The 20,744-nt window shown below is 46.7% G+C and overlaps 1 protein-coding gene across 2 annotated transcripts in view; it reads right to left on the minus strand.

Annotated features, from left to right (window-relative positions):
- Positions 1-20,744, minus strand: part of BTBD2 (BTB domain containing 2) — a 628,042-nt gene that overhangs the window by 177,216 nt on the left and 430,082 nt on the right. The window contains exon 7 of one of the 2 annotated variants that reach the window (XM_069649505.1): positions 3,743-3,830. The exons of the other annotated variant lie outside the window; for it this stretch is intronic. Within the exon in view, the coding sequence (XP_069505606.1) occupies positions 3,743-3,830 (88 nt within the window). The remainder of the gene's footprint in view (positions 1-3,742; positions 3,831-20,744) is intronic. 2 annotated transcript variants of the gene reach the window in all.

Below are 20,744 nucleotides of genomic sequence, written 5' to 3' on the forward strand. Positions count from 1 at the left end.
AATTTCTTCTAGGAGCGCGGCTATGTCCTTTTTTGTGGATACTGGGTCGTCCTCCATGTTGGTGCTCTCGGTAAGTCCACCCGAGTTTTTTGAGCATCAAGTCCCTGGAATTGGAAACGCTGCAACAAGTCTCTCCAGGACATGCACCCTCCAACCCAGGCTGCACTTTCAGCACTCCACTTCTCAGAGGAACCTGATCTTACTACGCAGTCCGCTGGGCGGCCAGAGGATCGTGGGGAGTTACCCCAGAGATCTCCCCCAGATTGAGTCTTGCAAGATTCCAAAAATACCAGGTCACAAGCACTTTTCTCTACATTCTTCGCACCCAGACCCGAGATCTGCTGCCCCCCCGTCCAGTGGGGGCGTGTGTCGACTCTGCCCCTGGCCTTGTGTCGTGGGCACCCCTCTCCAGGCCCAGTCCTTCACTCTTTGCCTGGGACCGCTCCACCAATCCCCATCCACCAGGCCTCAACACCGTGAACACTGTGCTCTATCCTTCAACCACCTCAATCCCATTGAGATCTGCCGATGCAATCTGTTTCAGGGTGGCTGTGCCCACCTTAATCCATCGCCACACACCTCCTTGTCCCCTCCAGTGCAGTGAGCTGCAATAAGGTCCTTTTGAGGCCCCCCCTGGTCCAGCCAGTCATGGGAACCATTTCACGCCCCCCCCCCACTTGGGTAGCTTCCACTCCCCAGCTACCGTCCAGTGACCGCCAGAACACCGAGCACGGCACACGGTGGGGGTGGGGACTGCCCCTCCAGAAGGGCGCAGATCAGTCCTCCAAGATACCAGGGCACTTCATGGGATCACCGCCAGCCAACGGTTTCCTTGTAGGCCACTAGGCAGGGGGTGAAATCACAGTGCATAGGGGCCCACGAAGCACCCCTTTGCCAGGCATCCAACTTCACTCACGGCCTCCGCTGCCAGCTTTGCACACGCAGACCCACCAGCCTCGAGCGCAGGACACACACACCGGGCTCAGCACCTCCCGGTAGTCAATCACCCAGTAACGCTCTGACTCCTCCTGCACTCCTCTGAATCCCTGGGCCAATGGATTCGCTGCTCCCCTGCCCGGAGCTCAACTCCCACAACCAGCGGCCCCTTGTATGCATGATCCCAGCCTCCAATCAATTCCAGAACCGGACCGTACAAAAGACCCTCCATTTCAATGGTAGTGTAGGGCTGGAAGGGGAGGCTTAGGTCACCTGACTGCCCGGTTTCACATGAGCAACAGCTTTCAGGCTTGCATCTGCCATGTGCCCCTTGGTGGCCTCCTACAAACTGTTTAATTCAATTACAAAAATATAGAAACACAATAATATGTATTCCACATAAACTAAATCACATCTAAGAAAGACATAACTCAATTATTTGAAAAAAGGTTTGTTGTGATAGGGTTAGTAAAGTGTGCCTATGTTATATTCTCATCAAATTCATTTTTCTTTGATGAAATTTCACTACACAGAACACAGCAGAAAGTCTGGATTAAAGTGCCATATAGCTCATGGCTGGCCATTTCAGTGAAACAGTCACCTCAATCATCTATATTGTCCAAGCCTGTTTGGCATACAGAGAAAGTAGGAAAAACAGTGGTTGGCTTTGTGTTTTCCGTCTCAGACTACATTCCCTTAATAATGCAATGCGTTTTAGAAACAAAGTCTACAACTGTGTGTTTCGGCCTGTTGCATCGGAGTCTACTCTTTTCATCGATTGGGACGAACATTCTTCTTTCTTTCAACAGCTCCTGCAAACAACATGTACTTCTGTCAGTCAAACTCAATCTTACATTACATTCATCTATAGAATATTACGTTGCACACAGGAATAGCCAGGACTCTTCATTGATGTCCCTTATTCTTGCATCAAATGCTGTTTTCAGTTTTTCAAGTTTTTCCACTTTAACATAGCATTCAAACCTTGAACGTGAAGATCTACAAAAAAATAAAAAGCACACATGCATCAAAGCACCAACAATTAGTTTAGTGCCACTCAATGCTTACAATTTGTGGCTGCTTTCACTCAATTAAGATGTTTTTACCTCCAGATTGCTTATCTTCTCATGTTGCAATCTTCCATTCTTGAAGTTTTCATGAAACATTACATAGATGCAGTCATTGAATGACACTCTGGAGAAAAACGGGGGACGGGGGCGGAGTAACAATTGTATCTCTTCTTATCCGCCTGTTTATGCACAAGTCTTAATTTATGCATGTAGCTTGCGTCCAAAGAGGAGTTTCTCTCCTTCCATACAACTGTTTTGGCTCTCAATCTGCACCTAACCGTTGCCAAAAAATCTTTTTCACACATTTTTTCTCTGGTCTCGGGTGCTATTTCTCAAAGGGTGGTTTAACTATGAATCATATTTTATTCTGCCGCTGTGCCTTTTGAGAATAGTTAATACTTGCTTTTTCTTTCTACAAGATTTACTTTTATTGTGAGCTCTGGGCCTTAGCACTTTAAAATGTATAATGTCAAGACTATAACTTTAATCTGGAATCAGCAGTTGCTGCAAGAATAAGGGACATCAAATGAAGAGTCCTGTGTCTTGGCTATTCCTGTGTGCAACGTAATATTGTATAGATGAATGTAACGCAAGATTGCGTTTATGACTGACAGACGCGTTTGCAGGAGCTGTTGAATGAAATAAGAAGGTTCTTTCCAATCATTTCATGGAACACCAATATAGAATGAATGTGGGGTCAACACTTTTTTTCGGTGTCCTGATGACGGCCTAAAGAAAAACAAATGGGCGCTTGATGAAGAGTAGGCTTTGATATAATAGGCCGAAACACACTATTGTTTCTAAAACACAGTGCATTAAGGGAATGTATTCTGAGACGGAAAACACTGAGACAAACACAATGAGATGTATGGCACTTTAGTCCAGACTTTTTACTGTGTTCTGTGTAGTGAAATTTCACCAAAGAAAAATGGCAAAGAAAAATGAATTCAATGAGAATATAACATAGGTGCACTTTACCAACCCCATCACTACAACCTCTGTTCCAACAATTGAGTTCTGCAAACAATCTCTTTATTAGAAGTGATTTACTTCATGTGTAATTTAATTACATTTGTGTATATTAGTATATTGGTCTCTGCTGAACCAATAGTACGATTGGATAGAGAATGTGTTGGTGCGACAGATGGAAGAGGAATAGCAAAACAAACTGAGTTCTGAAGTGTCTCCATAAGAGAGAGTGTAAGAATTTGAATTACGACAGTGCAGGAATTAAAGAACCAGACAGTGCAGGAATTAAAGAACCAGACAGTGCAGGAATTAAAGAACCAGAAGACAGGCTTCTTGGTCTACACTCCAAGACTCGGAAATCTCCAACCCGTCAACATCAAACTTGCCCCATCACTTGTACAGTACAATAAAGAGCTCAATACCTTCTCTTCAAGGAATGGCTCCTCCTTATCACCTAGGTTCATACACTATGCAGTCCTCACTATGCCAGAGACTGGGTGATCTGCTTCCCACTGTCTCCCCCCCTGTGCTGTCAATTGCCCACCCTCCCATGTTAAGCTCCTGCTCCTTTTTTCTTTGCTTCCCTCACTGTGTTCTCTCCCCCCTTTGATTGTAAAGGGCTCCGTTGCATCGCAAAGCTAGGTCCGGCCTTAATAAAAACCAAATAAGAATAACTCATTCAACATGACTATACAAACACTGATGAGGCAAGCAAAAATCCAGAAGCGGCCACATTCATGACAACAACAGAGTCAATGGTTTTATACCTGTATATTTACTTGGTAATCTGTTGGTCCATGTATTGATCCGTACAATCCAAAGCCAACTATAAATATCCTTCGGTTCACTGAAAACCTATGCCATACAAATGAAAGGTGTGTTAAAAACGGAGAGAACTCTGTTTGCATTTACACCAAAACATTTAAAACAGACAAGGCAATTTAATGTTCTCCAGACCATACAGTAACCCATCAAGTCATCGTTTGGAAGCATAGAGATTCTTCCCATTACAAACTCCCATTACAAACTCTCATTGTTTCTTCATTTACTTCAAAACAGCCATCAACACTTTGTGCTGCACGCAGAAGTTCTGATCCCTTTCTTTTTGATATATTTGCAGAAAAGGAGGTGAGGGCTGAGCATAACTAAAACGATGAGCGCTTCAAAAAACAAATACAAAAATGTTTGTCCAACTTCGGCTTTTGACCAAAAGGCATTGGACTGCAAGGTTATCTTTTGGAGGCAGAGCAGTAACATGGTAATTATTACACAGAAAACAAGTGGGCTTGAGTAGAACAAGTTACTTACCCCTGGTAACGTTCTTTCGACGATGTTCCTCCCAAGTAGTCCTCATTGTTGATTTTCAATATCCAGCCTCAACTGCTTCGGAAATGATTTTTCGGCACAGGGTGCTGGGCATCGAATCAATGTCCCTCGAGGGCCTCCGTCTCAGGGATAACATTATTGAAGGCATATATAGCACGGTCAGCGCCTGCTGGCTTCAGTTCTGTTTTTACCCTTACAACAGAACCACGGGAATGACCGCACTCAGCCTTGAAGGATCGAAAGCTGTAATATCATAGGAAAATCTACTGTGGGGTAGGTTGGGAGGACATTGTGGAATACGTGAGAGGAACCTCCAGTCGAAAGAACGTTATCAGGGGTAAGTAACTCGTTCTTCGAATGGATTGTGTCCTCCCACGTATTCCTCATCTTTGATAGACTCCCATGCAGTATTTGATTTGGAGGAGGGGATAGAATTTGATTTTAATTGTTTTCATGAACCGAGTGCAGGGCTGCTTTACCAAAGCTACCAACCTGACGAGGGAAGATTCCAGGCAGTAATGCTTTGTGAATGTTTGGATAGTAGACCACATTGACGCTTAAGAAATATTTTTTATAGGTACACCCCTTTGAAGGGCTGTAGAGGTAGCCATGCCCCTGGTGGAATAGGCCCTTAAACCTTCCAGAGGATCCTTCTCTGCCAACCTGTAACATTCCGAAATGGCCAGAATTATCCATCAGGTCTGCTTAGAGAGCCTGGCACAGTTTGTGGCCTATATAGCCAATGAAAAGCTGATAATCAAAACAGAGTTTGGACAGTCTAGATATATAAAAGCTTAAAGCTCTATGAGGGTCCACCCTATGTAATCGCTCTCCTCCTCCTTGCTAGGATGGGGGGGGGTTTAGAAATAAGGCAACACATTATTTGACCTATGTGTAAGTCAGAAATGATTTTGGTAAAGGGTTGCTTGGACGAAAGTGCTTGTAACTCGCTCACTCTACGTGCTTGTGCTCATGTCAGAGCTACAGATAAAATGGTTTGAAAGGTTAACAACCTTAAGGGACATGAATGTAAAGGCTCAAAAGACATTTTAGAACCAAATTAAGATCCCAAATTGGAACCTGAAACATAGATGGCGGAGGGGGATGAGGGGGTGGTAGCACATTGGTGAGCCCCTTTAGAAATTGTGTCACCAGTGGAATTTAGAAGGAACATTCCTCTGGCGAGCGCTTGAAGACTGATAACGCTGCCAAATAGCCTTTAATAGTACCAATCTGGAGCCCCAAATTGGCTAAAGAAAGCAAAAAGGATAAAACATCCAGTGTTTTACATAGAAAAGGATCTACATTATTTTCTCTGCACCAGTTGCAGAATCTATTCCAACGGCAACAGTACAAAGACTTTGTTGCTGGCCTTCTGGCCGAAAGCAAAATCTCCATTACATCATCTGGGAGGCCCTAATTCCATCTCAGCCTTTCTTTCAGAAACCAAGCATGAAGTTTGAGAGTTTTGACCTCTGGATGGAGAACCCGACCCTCCTCTCGTGAAAGAAGGACCTATATTTGTCGAAGACGTATTGGAGGACAGATGGACATGTCCAGAAAGTCTGGGTACCACATCCCCCTGACTCAATCTGGTGCAATTAGGATCATGTGTTAACCGAACGTTCTCAACCTCCCGATTATGTGAGGAATGACGGGGACTGGAAAAAAACGCATACATAAATGGAAATTCCCAGTCCACCACAAACAAGTCTCCTAGAGCTCTTCTTGGGGGATATTCCCTGGGGCAATACAGTTCGCACTTCCGGTTGACACTGGTCGCAAACAGATCCACTTTAGGTGTTCCCCAAAGGGTGAAGATCTCTTGAAGGACTTCCTGAGCTAGTTCCCACTCGTGGGAGACTGCTGTACCTGCTCAGAGCATCCGCCGCCATGTTCTCTTCTCCGGGTTAGGTGAACGGCCAATAGGGAGATTCCTTCTTGAATTGCCCAGTACCAGAGTTGCATTGCTTCTTTGCACAGTGGTAGTGACCCTACACTACTCTTGTTGAGGTAGTACATGGCCACTGTGTTGTCCGTCATTATCAGGACATTTCTTTCCCCATACAGAGGGCAGAAAAGCCTTCAGCGCTAGTCCGATTGCCCTTTGCTCCAAAAGATTGTTATGTAGTTTGGACTCCGATGGAGACCAACAGCCACTGTCAGATCGTTGGTGTGGGCTCCCAACCCCGTGAGTGAGGCGTCCATCACTACTGTTATCTCCGGCCATGGTTGCCAAAAGGGTTCTCCTTTCAGAATGTTGTCCTCGCAGGCCCACCACAGAAGCCACCCTGCTGGGAACCTGAAGTAGGTCACACATCTTTCCTGAGAACTGGGACCATTAAGTTCTGCCCATTGAAGGGATCTCATTCTCAGGTGGGCCTCTGGCACCAGAAAAATGCAGGATGGTATAAGGTAGAACAACCTCAAAAAAAGAAAATCGAAGGCCGGGACACACTGGGCACTTTGAAATTTGGTGACCATCTGAAGAATGACTTGAGCCCTCACCTCGGGTGGCGAGCGCTTTCTCAAGGATGTATCCAGAAGAGCTCTGAAGAACTGGAGTTTCTGAGAAGCCCAGTTTGTGAAGGGAGTGGCAGGTGACATTGAGATGATCCAGGACTTGTTCGGAAGAAAGCGCCCTGATCAGCCAATCGTCCAGATAGGGGTAGACATGAATCCCACCTCTCCTGAGACTTGCTGCCACTGCCGCCATCAGTTTGGTGAAAACCCTCAGGCGTAGGTTGGCCCGAATGTCAGAACTCGAAATTGATAGAGACCTGCCAACTGCGAACCTCAGGTATTTTCTGTGCTTGGGAGGGAAAGGCACATGAAAATAATCACCCTGAAGATCCAATGACACCATCCAATCCTGGAGGTGGAGGGCCTGAATGATCTGAGAAAGTGTGACCATCTTGAACTTGTCCTTGCTGAGGAACTTGTTCAAGTATCTCAAGTCCAAGATGGGTCTCAGTCCTCAGTCCTTCTTGGGTATTAGGAAATGAGAGGAATAACAACCCTTGTTCCTCTCAGCTAAAGGCTTCTATAGCTAAAGGTTCTATAGCGTCTTTCTCTAGCAGGGTAAAAATCACCTGCACAAGGAGCGCATCTGGAATCCTCAAAGAGTGGTTCCCCGGTGGATTGTTCTGAGGTCTCTGTATAAAAGGAAGGCAGTAACCGGGTGCAGCATCCAAAGTAATGTCTTGCCATTCTTCTAGATGCTGCGACAGTCTACCCCCAATGGTGAACTGAGACTCAAAACCTCAGAGGTTTTGAGGCAGCTGATGCAGTGGCAGATAGTAAAGCTGCCCCTGCTTGAGCTGGCTTTGCACCCCTTCCTCGTACACCACAAGGATATCTTCTTTGCCTCTTTTGACTGGCCATTCCTCTTGCCCTTCCAACTGAGGAGTAGTAGCGAAAAGATCTACCCCTTCAAGGTTGTCCACAAGGTCGAAAAGGCAGAGGATGCCTAACAGTGGCGCCTAAAGATTTGGCTGCCGCTTTCGAGGTCTGCAACTTCAAGACTCTCGTCAGCCTTGTTGCCAAAAGGTGAAACCTGTCAAAGGGCATATTTAGATGTCTGGATTGTACATCTGGTGCAAAACCCGACTTCTGCAACCACGCAAAACTGTGCATAACGGTACTAGTAGCCATGGCTCTGCTGATGCTATCAGCAGAATCCAGACCTGACTGAACAGACTTGCACATGGATTCTTTGCCTTCTCTAAGTATGGCTAAGAACCAGTCTCTTTCATCCCCTTCGGGGATGTGCTCTGCTGCCATGGAAATGCAGTCCCATGGAGTGAACGTAAATGTTGCAAGGGCACATGTGGAGTTGGCAGATTTAAGTGACATACTCCCTACGGAAAATACCTTCCTTGCCCATCCATCTACTCTTTTGAGGGATGTTAGGGTAAGCAGCTTGCTTAGATGTTGTAGTAGCTGCCTGCACCACCAGACTCTCTGGGGTGGGATGTTTAAACAGGTGGTCTGTGTCACTACTGGAAGGGCGGTACTTCTTGGCCAAGTTTTTATTTACAGCCAGATTGGTTTTCGGTGTCTCCCAATTCGTTTCTACCCTTTTCTGCAAAGCAATGTGAAACAGTAATATGGGATCTTAAGAGGTCCGTTAGATCATCTTATTCGAAAGGCAATGAAGGCCTACTCCACCCCATGTAGTCCACTGCCTTGGACATGTCTGTAGGATGCATCTGTATGCTCCCCAGCTTCTGGTCTCCGGAACTGCAACTCAGGTGAGGTATCCCCCCCCCACTTGCAGTCTGTAGGTTGTCATAGAGGTCTCTTTATCTTGACTCCTCTGCAATAAAATTCTGGTACATTTGGCGTACCAAATAAAAGGCCACATGAAGCCTCTTCATCCGAGAGTTAATTTTCCTCATATATGGACGTAAGAGACTTAAAATAGTCTTTTCTCGGTAGTGGCACGTAGGTTTTCTCAGGTATGAGAGGTTTTGTAAATAATGGGTTAGACGCTTTCCTCCCCTTTCCCATGCACTTGCGCGATCTGAATGATACCTGGCCTAGTACGATTGTTGTCTGTCTTCCCTCTGTTCCCCCTCCCTTGCCCTGTTGCACCTTGAAACACTTGTGTATGGGCGCATTATAAATGCCATATCATATCATAAGCCGTCGAAACCTTCTTCATTGGCGCCATAGGTTTTACCGGGGCGCTTGGTTTTTGATGGTGCAGCTGGCAATGATGGCGCAGCTGGCGTTGATGCCTTTGGCGTCGAAGTCGATGGTGATTATGGCGTCAACGACCTCGGCTTATGCTTTCCACTCGAATGATCCTTCGATGTTACTTCATCGGATCGAGGCCTCGACGGCTCTCGATGTGGATCGGACCTTTGTCCCGGGCTCGAGGGAGCACAGGATTTAGGTCGAGCCCTTTCCCTTCCTGGCTTCTTTCGAGGGCGCGGTAGGAGCATGGCTTAGAGGATTCGGTTTTTCAAATATTTTGAACATCTCTGCTCTGAAGGCCTCCCACTCGGCCGGAGTGGATTTTTTAGTTGGGCAAGAAACCCTCCCAGAGGAAGCATTCAACGAAGTCGACAAAGGCAATGTATGGTGTCTTCTCTTGGACTTCTTCGAGGACGAAGAAGAGTGGTGAGAGCCACTACTCGATCTCGACAGATTGGCCTTCTTCCTCAGAGGAGAGTCGCCTCTTGATTTGTCGGTCAAAGGTTTCTTGGTCGGGGTAGGAGATTTAGGGATGCGACCTACCTTCAATTTCCCCTTTCGTTCCTTCAAGGCCTTTCCAGTCATCGAGGTGTTAAGGTCTGCCCCGGGGCACCACAAAAAAATACGATGGGGATCGGTCAAAGACATTTTCAACCCACAATCGTGACACTTTTTGAAACCGCTCTTCAGGGTTGTCAATGTCGGCGAAGAAGACATTTTCTGGATTCTCTTTCGAAATAACAAAGTCGTCATGAAAGTGAAGAAGCGTGTAGTATTTCGTGAAGCTAAAGCTGTCGTAGAAAAAAGGAACTGAAGCCAATGGACGCTGCGCGTGCTATATATGCCTTTGATGATGACATCCTCGAGATGGAGACCCTTGAGGGACACTGAGTCGATGCCATCGACGCACAGCGCCCTCTGGCAAAAGAATTATTCCGAAGCAGCTGAAGCTGGATATCAAAGATGAGGAATACGTGGGAGGACACAATCCATTAGAAGTAGACATAGTCCCTTACATTCCCATGCAACCAACTCCAGGTCTCTACCACTTCAAGGTCCTCCAGCAGCTTCCCAAGTACTCTAGCTGGTGGTGTCGGATTTTTATTTATTTCAATTCTTGACTGACATGCCACATCGCCCGTAGGCCTCACGGCGCACATGAAACAAACAGACTAAATGAACACAAAGCAATGAATCGGACGCCGAAGGAGTTGGCAGAAAATAGGTGAACGGGCTTAGATAGTCTTGAAAGGGTGAGTTTTTCATTTCTTTTTAAAAACTGCCAGAGAAGTGGTGATTTTGAGGTGCAGTGGGATGGAATTCCAGGTGGCAGGAGCTAAAACGTTGAATATGGCTTTTCCAAATTTGACTGAACGAAACCTGGATTGGCACAAATTGGCCTGATCTAAGGACCTCAAAGATCATGTGGGAGTGTACCTGTCAATGCGCTCAGAGATATTTGGGCGCCGTCTGAGTTAAGCATTTGAACTCGAGTGTGAGAATCTTAAAGAAAACACAATGCTTAACTGGCAGCCAGTGCATACTCTCCCTGGCAGCGGTGATATACTGCCTGATGGAGATACCTAGCACTGCCCTGACCGCCCCATTTTGCGACACCTGAAGGGCGGAAAAGTTGGATTGTGCAGTAACTGCGAGCAAACTGTTACAATAGTCCAACCTTGAGTTGACTAATGCGGAGGCAAGAGTGGGCATGTTTTTAACAGACAAATATGGGCATACGTAGGCTAGCTGTTCGTTAATCCAACCGCATGAGGCACGTGTTTTGACCACATGTGATCTCAGTCAACTCAGAGTCCAATGTAACGCCCAGTGTCTTGACAGTCTTTGCCATAGGAAAAGAGACATTAGAGATTATGAAGGAGGAATACTCAGGAGATAGGCTTTCCTGCATGTGACTGGAGGCAGCAATAAGTTTCTCGGTCTTGTCAGTGTTAAGAGCCATAGAATGTTCAACCATCCAAGAATGAATTGTAGAATAGATGGCATTAATGGCCTGAGAGTCGGAAGAATAAGTACCAGAGAGTTCCATGATGACCTGGGTGTCGTCGGCGTAATTGGTATACAGGACACCCAAGTCATCAAGTAGGAGGAGAAGCAGAGGAAGAATGTAGATATTAAAGAGGGTCAGTGACAAAGAAGAACCCTGAGGGACACTGCGTGTGAGAAGAGTAGGGGAGGAGGAGGCATCATCAAGTGCAACTTGTGGCCCCAGGAAGGAAACCAGCCATTGCGTTGCTAGATCAGCAAACCAAAGATTGTAACCTGGAGGATAGAAGCTGATGGTCGACCAAGTCGAACGCGGCAGAGAGATCAAGCAACATGAGAAGTGCAGTGTGACCGCGATCGATAATGGCCGCCAAGTTTGCCTTAAGATCGTACATGGCAGTCTCGGTCCTGTGACGTGCCTGATTGACGGGGCCCTAGGATGGAATTATCCTCGATGTATTTTTGAAACTGAAGATAAGCCACCCGATCCATCACTAAGAAAGAATGGACCATTGGTGATGGGTCAATAGTGCTTAGGCTGGAGGGTGTCGAAATGTTCCTTTTTTAGCAATGGAGTGATCCAAGCCTCCCTGAGGTTGCTGGGTATCTGTCCCTCAGCAAAAGATTGGTTTATAAGCTTAGTAATCCAGGGACATATGGCATAGATGGATCCAACCAGAAGTCTAGTAGGACAAACGTCACCGCTGCATGTGGTGGGTTTCTATCCATGATGATTTTTTTAACCTCTGCTACTGTGCAAGGAGCAAAGGAGACTGTTGTGCGATCTTGGCTGTGAAGGCATCATGGATAGTCTGACACCAGGCAGAATCTTGTACAATGTTGGTCCTAGAGTGAGTCACAGTATTAAATTGCTGAAGAATCGTAAACAGCTCCTTGGAGCTTGATTTGGCCTGACTTATCCTGTTATTATAGTAAGCGGTACAATGTGTAATTAAAATCTACACACCAAATCAACCATAATTCCCCTGAATGGGGCCAGCCTAACATATAGAGATCGAAAAAAGGATGATTCATCACGATTGGGTGCATAAGAGTTGATAATACACACTTTCTTGTTATCTACATAGCCGTGTACCAGGACCATTTTTCCATCGCCATCTGTCATGAGCACCTTCATTTTGAGAAGTACTGCAGGTGCCACCCATATAATCACTCCCCTAGCGCAAGTGGAGTAGGTTGCCCCATACCAGTCTCCCGCCATCATTTCAATATGTTGACCTGCCTCTCAGTCGTGAGGTGCGTTTCCAGCAACATAGTGATTCCCACTCTTGCTGTGCAAGTATACGATCACCATGTTGCGTTTCACATAGCTATTCTATGCCCCTCAAGTTCCAGGTTACTGCCCTCAGTATTTCAGCCATATTGATACCCCGCTCCTCTGCTGTCCCGGCTTTCCACTTGCTGCACCAGCTTGGGGTGTTGCGTCCTACCTGCAGTCTCTAGCCCACCCCGCTCGGCGCTTCCACCTCCATCCAGAACCTCTCCAGTCACCCCCAAACTGGAACTCCTCCACCCGCTCCCTTGACCCCCCACAATGACACACTGCTGTTCAACATAATCTTGAAAACAGAAACCAACAATAAAGTAAACACAAAAACTACAACTACTTGGCCCAACAGTGCCCTGTCATCCAGGCCTAACTGTCATTCGTCCAAACAAAGCGCGAGTGGCACTTGACAGCTGGATACCAAACACGGTATCCAAAATATACATTTAACCTGGTGGGCCCTGCTGGCCAGTTCCAAGTATAAACAGACAGTTGTGTTTCCAGTAGACTACTGCCTTCAACGCAGGCACCGGATTCCCATTCAGTTCTCCAAGTCCTAGGTTTTCTTTAGTACTGTTGCTGTGACAATTCCAGACTAGCGCCATTGTTCTGTGGCTAATGCCTGGTCAGCAAATATTATTCTTCCTCTCAGTAATAGTGGGTTGCCATCTTAATAGGGTCATTCCAAAAGTGGGTCTGTCGTTCCGACCAACCGCCCAGCTAGCCAGCCCATACATGCATCCCCATGCCCATGCATGCATGCATCCACACAGCCATCTATCCGCCCATCCCTCCATCCGCCCCATATCAATTTGCCCCCCATATCCATCCATCCCTCCCTCCCTCCCTCCATATCCATCCATCCCTGTGCCCGATCCCTTCCTTCACCCCATCCATCCATCCATCCACCTGCCCCATCCATGCATGCATCCATTCATTCATTCATTCATTCACCCGCCCATCCATGCATGCATGCATGCATGCATGCATCCACCTGCCTCATCCATGCATCCACCCAACCGCCACATCCATGCATCCATCCATCCATCCCTCCATCCATCTGCCCCATCCATGATCCACCCGCCCCATCCATCCATGCATGCATGCATTCATCTGCCCTGTTCATGCATGTATCTGCCCCATCCCTAGTCCAATAAGCTGGCTTAATTAGCTGTGCGAGCCCCGGAAGATGGTGGCAGCAAGCAAGTGTGGTACGTCACTCAAGCACTTGTTTGGCTACTGGGCCTGCATTGTCAGCTACTGACAGTTTCACCATACCCCCAACTCCATCACCTTCGTCTCCCATCAAGGCAAAACTTATTTAACTGAAGACGTTTTGCATCAAAGCTTTCTTTTTCTTCCCCGAATCTTGGTTGCGCCACCGGAGACCACAGTGCCCTTTGACTTTCCAAATGATTTATAAAGTTTAACAACTTGTAGTTGGTCTCCTATAACGGCAAGTGCTAGTCTACGGTATGTACACTGCTGCATGAATTTGTATAACTAAGCAATAATTCTGGTGCTTTTATAGTGCACCTATCCCCGGTAATCCAATTTAAGAGTGCTTTGTAACCAGTGTTACTTATTACCATTATCATTACCCACAATATAACGGACCAGGTTATCAATCCCATGTCTCATGGCATTGTCCTGTTCCAAAGGCGATGGTAGAAGTTGATTCTCCCTTTTGATTAAAGCCGACTTTGGATACTATTCTTATTTTGCCTACCTTGAGCAAGTCGTCTATGGTCTGCCTTAAATGCTAAAGGTGACCTTAGTTGGGTCACAAATAAAGAACTGAAAAGCCAATTTTACTAAGTTGCTTACCTGAAACATGGTATTGATTTTCACTCATGGCTTGGATGTTGATGAAGTAGCGAGACCCTTTGTTCCATTCCTTGGTCGCTGGGATCGCCCCTGGCTCAGCATACATCCCCAGGGAATCAAATGCTGGAAACCTCACCTGTGGTAAAAAGGCCAGTACTTTACTAGTTGTTTAGCGCCGCTGGAGTTGTTTTCGATGAAAATACTGATGCGAGTACCCAACTTTGGGTCCTCAGGTGGGCGACTATTTGTGATGCTCACCCCCAGGGGTCCCTCTGATCCAGAGTAAAGATTCTACCACATTTTCCATAGACATCTAGTGGGAGTCCTCCTGCTCAGTCACATCTTCCTCACAGGGGTCTTGGTGCATCCTTCATCCTCTGGGACACTTCTTTGGGGTCTCTTTCGGCTTTCCCTGGTGTTGCTCATTGCTGAATCTGCACCTGTGGGGCAGAAGTTATTTTCTGCCACTAAAGTGGATGGCATATCGATTATTCTCACATTAGTTCCTATGGAAATTTTAATCTGCTTTGGAACTCAACAAACTCTCGGAAACTCACCTGCCCCAGAACATTTCTCCTGCATCATCAAGGGGTTCAGTGAGGTCTGGATAAATTATTCTATTTCAGTACTAACCTTTGATTTTTAATTAATTCTTAAATTCATGCTCATCATTTTTCCAATGCGACTGTATTTGTAACTTTGAAGCTAACCTCGGTAACATTGTAAATCTTTTCCCTAGAAAAGCATGACTAAATTAACTGTTTCTAAAAAGCTCCAATTCTTAAATGCCTTTGTCATGAAACTGTTTCCTACTCCCTCCTCCCAAGGCTTTGTTTTTGTATGTGTGTATTTGCATTAATTGTAGTATTATGCCCTGAGGGGAGTCAAACTTAATGTGAGGTATTGTTATGGGCCTAGGGAGTTTGTAGCATATTTTTTCTCACTGATAAAAAAAAATTGTTTCCATTTTTCTCCTATACCCTACCGATAAATGTTAGGTATATGTGGACCATCAGGTCTAGGGCCTTTCACATATTCCAGGGTTGGATCTTTATGACACAGTACAGAACTGGAGGCTTATCAGCTTGTTAGGTTTTGTTGTTCCCTGGTTCCCCCCACCCCTTTATTTAATGTTGGGTGCACACTTATGGTCATGGGCTCACATATAGACTGATCGGAGAGTCCTTTATTGATATCACTGTTTTTATAATATACTAGGATTATTTAATACTATGCATTATTCCAAAAGTACTTATTTTGACATTGTAAAGTTAAATAAAGTATATATTGTTCTGTATATCAGTGCAGTGTATTTCTAGAGATGAGCGTGGACCAGTTTTTCCTTGGAGTCACCCTATTACCCTTGCCTGAGAGTTCGGCCTTGTTGTTTTAGCCACGTTATTCACTGTTAAGACAGATTTCTGAACTCTGACCTGGCGGGAAGAGGTTCAGAAGGCCAGCCTAGTTTCTTGGAACAGGGTAACCTTCTGGCCAAGCCAGACCAATCAAAGTAACATTGGCTAACTAGGTCTTAGGAGGGGTGAGGGTGACTGAAAGACCTCAATGAGCACACAGAGTAAAGGACACTTACAAATTACTCCCAGTCAAGTGTATATATATTACAAATACAAATACATTTGTTTCAAGGCCTTTGAGGTCCAACACACAAATAAAAATCACAGTAATACTTATAAGCCAAAACAATCCTATCAATATACATATATACAAGACCAATGAGGTCCAAAGGGTTAATGCACAAAATGGGTCCACAACCTAAAAAGGGAAGGAAGCAGGTAGTGCAAATAGTCTTTAGGCCCTTCCGCAGCAAACACAATCCTAACTGAGAGGCAGTCCAATCCCTAAGATGAGGGGAGCCTAGTGCTCAAATGTACTTGCGAAGCAGGCGCACGTGGTAGTGCAGATGGGTGAAACAGGGTCTTTTGGAGTGGCTGTAGCAGCTCAGGAAGGCAGGTGAGGATGCAGAATAAGTTCCCACTATTCGAGGAGGGTCTCCCCTTGCGGGCAGAGCATGTTCTAAGAGTTGGGAATAGTTTGCTAGTTTGCACTAGCAGTGGAAGGGAGAGGGGCCCTCAGGTGCAAAGTTGGTTAATCAAGGGATGGTACGAGTGTGAGGCACGATGTGAACTAGTGATTGGCTCCCTCAATGTTAGGGGGCTTAACTCTCCTACAAAGAGATCTTGGACCAAGAGCGAATTCCAGAGAGCCAAATTGGAGCTCCAGATGGTAAAAGAAACACATTGGCAGAGGGGCAAAGAGCCATGCATGGGATCTGGACGGGGGTAGGGGTTGTGTCCTCTGGCCTGGAGAAAAAAGAAGGTGTGGTAATCATTCTCTAGGGCCTGGTGGCGGATGAGGTACAGAGGGACTCGGGTGGGGGGGGGGGGGAGGGGGTGAATCGGTGGGCGTGGTTGTTCCTGTTTATAAAGGGATGCCTGAATGGTGAAAGGATCACAGTGTGCTCTCTCTACGCACCCAACGTGGGCCAGGCAGATTTTTGGGAGGGGGTAAATGATGAACTGAGGCTTTTTATGGAGGGCTGACTGGTGGTGGGAGGGGACTTGAACATGGTTCTGGACCAGGTTAGAGACTGTAAGAGAATGGGTGTGGGGACAGGAGAGAACCCAGGCAAGGCAACCTACGGGAGATTTAGGAGAATAAACCAGGAAATGGGCCTTACAGACAGCCTAGTGGAGGTGGGAGAGGGGGATTGACCCTTTACCTTTTTCTCGGAAGTCCACAACTCATACTCCCGGATCGATCCGATACTGGTGGATACCGAGGCGAAGGCCCAAGTCAAAGATTCACGTGTCATTCCAGTGCCATGGTCAGACCACGCTATGGTTAATATTGTAGTGGGGAGAGATCACAAACAGAGACCCCCAGGAGGGTGGCGCGGCAACAATTATTTGCTAAAGGATAGGGATGTTATCCAGTCTTTATTGACGGAAATCACAGACTACTTTTCCTTTAATGACAATGGGGAGATGGGAGTACAGACACTCAGGGGGTCTTTCAGGCCACCGTACATGGGGTATTCATCAGAATAGGATCCCAGAAAAAGAAAGGAGGGAACAGATAGAGGAGTGAAGGTAGAAAATTCAGGAACTACAACGCAGGGGGAGCATATCTCATGCTGTGTAAGGCCGCTAAACTGCGACTTTATGAAGCTAAGCTTAAGGCTATCCTGGTTCAGGACACAGAAGAACAAGTTAGTTCTTACCTTTTAACGTTCTTTCGATGGGTTGTTCCTCCGACGTATTCCTTATCGTTGATAGATCATCTCCAGCTTGCTGGCCTCAGAAAAAGTTTTCAGTAGAGGGCGCTGCGTGTCAACGTCCCTCGAGCCGATGTTCCTCGACGGCCTCCCTAATCGGCGCCGACGTCACCACGCGTATAAATAGACTCGCACAGCGTCCGTTGCTCAGCTCCGTTTTGACGTTAATAGATGTTGTACATGAATTGGTTATTGACCTTGAAGGAGCGTAAGCTGCAACCACAAGGGAAGTATTACTGCGGGGATGGATGGGAGGGGCGATAAGGAATACGTCGGAGGAACATCCCATCGAAAGAACGTTACAAGGTAAGAAGTAACTTGTTCTTGGAAGGGATTGTGTCCTCCGACGTATTCCTTATCTTTGATAGACTCCCATAGCAGTGGTTTACAATTGGAGGTGGGAGTAAAACGCCATGTTTCCTTTTAGGAATGAACCAAATGTAATACGGCTTTGCCAAACCTAGTCTCTTGACTAGAGGAGGAATCCAGGTTGTAAAATCTTGTGAAGGTATGTGCGGACGACCATGTGGCAGCCGCACATATGTCTCGAACTGAGGCTGCGATACCCCTGGTTGAATGAGCCCTAAGATTTTGAGTAGACTCTTTCCCTGCCAGTTTGTAACATTCCAGGATGGCCAAAATAATCCATCTGGAAATGGTTTGTTTTGTTATCGGTAGTCCCAACTTGTGCCCTGAGTAACCCACGAACAGTTGGTCTGCTTGTCTAATCCTAGCAAATCTGCTGATGTAAAAGCTTAAAGCCCGCCTTGGGTACAGCCTATGTAGCCTTTCTTCCTCTTTCCCCGGATGGGGAGGCGGATAGAAGGAAGGTAAGGTAATTTTCTGAGTGATGTGGAATTCAGAGAGCACCTTTGGGAGGAAATTAGGCATCACCTCTAGGACAACCTTGTCTTTATGGAAAATAGTATGAGGGGGTTTACAAGATAGAGCTTGTAATTCGCTCACCCTTCTAGCAGATGTTAAAGCCACTAATAAGACAGTTTTAAGGGTGAGAAATCTTAGTGAACAAGAGTGGAGTGGTTCGAAAGGAGTACCCAAAAGGAAATTTAAGACTAAATTTAAGTCCCATAAAGGAACCTGGAAAGGTCTTGGAGGGTAGACATTAGTTAATCCCTTTAGAAATTGGATTATTAATGGTAATTTGAAAAACGAAGGTTCCTCCGCAGTGCGCTTGAAGATCGATAGCGCTGTGAGATAGCCCTTGATCGTGCCAACTTGAAGGCCTGAATTTGCCAAGTAGTGTAGAAAGGATAACACCGTTGGTGTACCACATGAAAAGGGGTCGATATTCTCTTCTCTACACCAGCTGCAAAACTTGTTCCAACGTCAGCGGTATAAAGACTTTGTTGCTGGCCTTCTGGCCGAAAGCAACACTTCCATGACGTCATCAGGGAGGTCCCAATCCTTGTATCTCAACCTTTCAGAAGCCCGGCGTGAAGGTTGAGGGTTCTGATGTCTGGATGGAGAACCTGACCTCCCTTCTGTGAGAGACGATTCTTCTTGAGTGGAAGACGAATTGGAGGGCAGATTGACAGGTCCAGAAGGTCCGGGTACCACGTTCTCCTGGCCCAGTCTGGGGCAATTAGGATCATGGTTCTCCAGAATCTTCTCAACCTCCTGATCATTTGAGGAATGACAGGGACTGGTGGAAACACGTACAGGAGTGGAAACTCCCAGTCCACTACGAAAGCGTCCCCTAGAGCTCCTCTCGGGGGAAATTCCCTTGAACAAAACAGATCGCATTTTCTGTTGGTACTGGTGGCAAACAGATCCACTTGAGGGGTTCCCCAAAGGGCGAAGATCTCCTGAAGGACTTCCTGAGCTAGTTCCCACTCGTGGGAGACTGTGCCCTGCCTTTTTAGAGCGTCCGCCATCAAGTTCTTCTCTCCGGCTAGGTGGACTGCTGATAGAGAGATTCCTTCTTGAATTGCCCAAAACCAGAGCTGCATTGCCTCTCTGCACAGTGGTAGTGATCCTACACCTCCTCTTTTGTTGAGGTAGTGCAGGGCCACTGTGTTGTCCGTCATTATCAGGACATTTTTGCCCTGTACAGATGGCAGAAAAGCCTTCAGCGCTAGTTTGATTGCTCTCAGCTCTAATAGGTTGATATGCAGCCTGGACTCCGATGGAGACCAACGACCGCTGATGGTCAAGTCGTTGGTATGGGCTCCCCACCCCGTGAGTGAGGCATCTGTGACTACTGTCATCTCCGGCCATGGTTGCCAAAACAGTTCCCCCTTCAAGATGTTTTCCTGGCAGGCCCACCACTGAAGGTCTCGAGCCACCTTGTCCGGAATCTGAAGGAGGTCTGTCATTCTCCCTGAGAATTGCGACCACTGAATTCTCAGTGCCCACTGAAGAGATCTCATTCTCAGGCGAGCCTCTGGCACAAGGAAGATGCAGGATGCCATGAGGCCTAGCAACCTCAAAAAGTCGAATGCTGGGAGACGTTGGGCATTTTGAAACTTGGTGACCATCTGCAGAATATCTTGAGCCCTCACCTCTGGTGGCGAGGCTTTTCCCAGGGAAGTGTCCAGGACCGCTCCAATGAACTGGAGTCTCTGTGATGGTATCATCTGTGACTTCTTTAAATTGAGGGAGAAGCCCAGTTTGTGAAGGAAGTGGCAGACATAATTTAGCTGGATCTGAGCTTGTTCCGAAGATACAGCTCTGATCAGCCAATCGTCCAGGTAGGGGTAGACGTGGATCCCTTCCCTCCTTAGACTTGCAGCCACTACCGACATTAGCTTGGTGAAGACCCTTGGGGCGCAGGTCAGCCCAAATGGCAGAACTCGAAATTGATAATGAGAGCCGCCAATTGCGAACCTCAGGAATTTCCTGTGTTTGAGATGGATTGGCACATGGAAATAAGCATCCTGGAGGTTCAGAGATACCAGCCAGTCCTGGAGCTGGAGGGCCTGAAGGATCTGAGAGACAGTTACCATCTTGAACTTGTCCTTACTGAGGAACTTGTTCAATTCTCGTAAGTCCAAGCTAGGTCTCAGTCCTCCATCTTTCTTCGGTATGAGAAAGTAGGGGGGATGGGGGGGGGGGGGGGGGGGAGTACCTGCCCTTGTTCCTCTCCGCTACAGGTACCGGTTCTATGGCACCTTTCTCTAGCAGGTCTACGATTTCCTGCAAGAGGAACGGATCTGGAACTCTCAGAGAGCTGTTCCCCGGTGGATGACTCTGAGGGATGCGTAGAAAAGGCAGGCAGTAACCTTGGGCAACTGTCTCCAATGCCCAAGCATCTGACGTAATAGCCTGCCATTCTGTCAGATGTTGAGTTAACCTGCCCCCTACT

This window comes from Ambystoma mexicanum, chromosome 1p (assembly GCF_040938575.1).
Source record: "Ambystoma mexicanum isolate Mex_15411 chromosome 1p, UKY_AmexF1_1, whole genome shotgun sequence".
Classification (NCBI taxonomy): Eukaryota; Metazoa; Chordata; class Amphibia; order Caudata; family Ambystomatidae; genus Ambystoma; species Ambystoma mexicanum.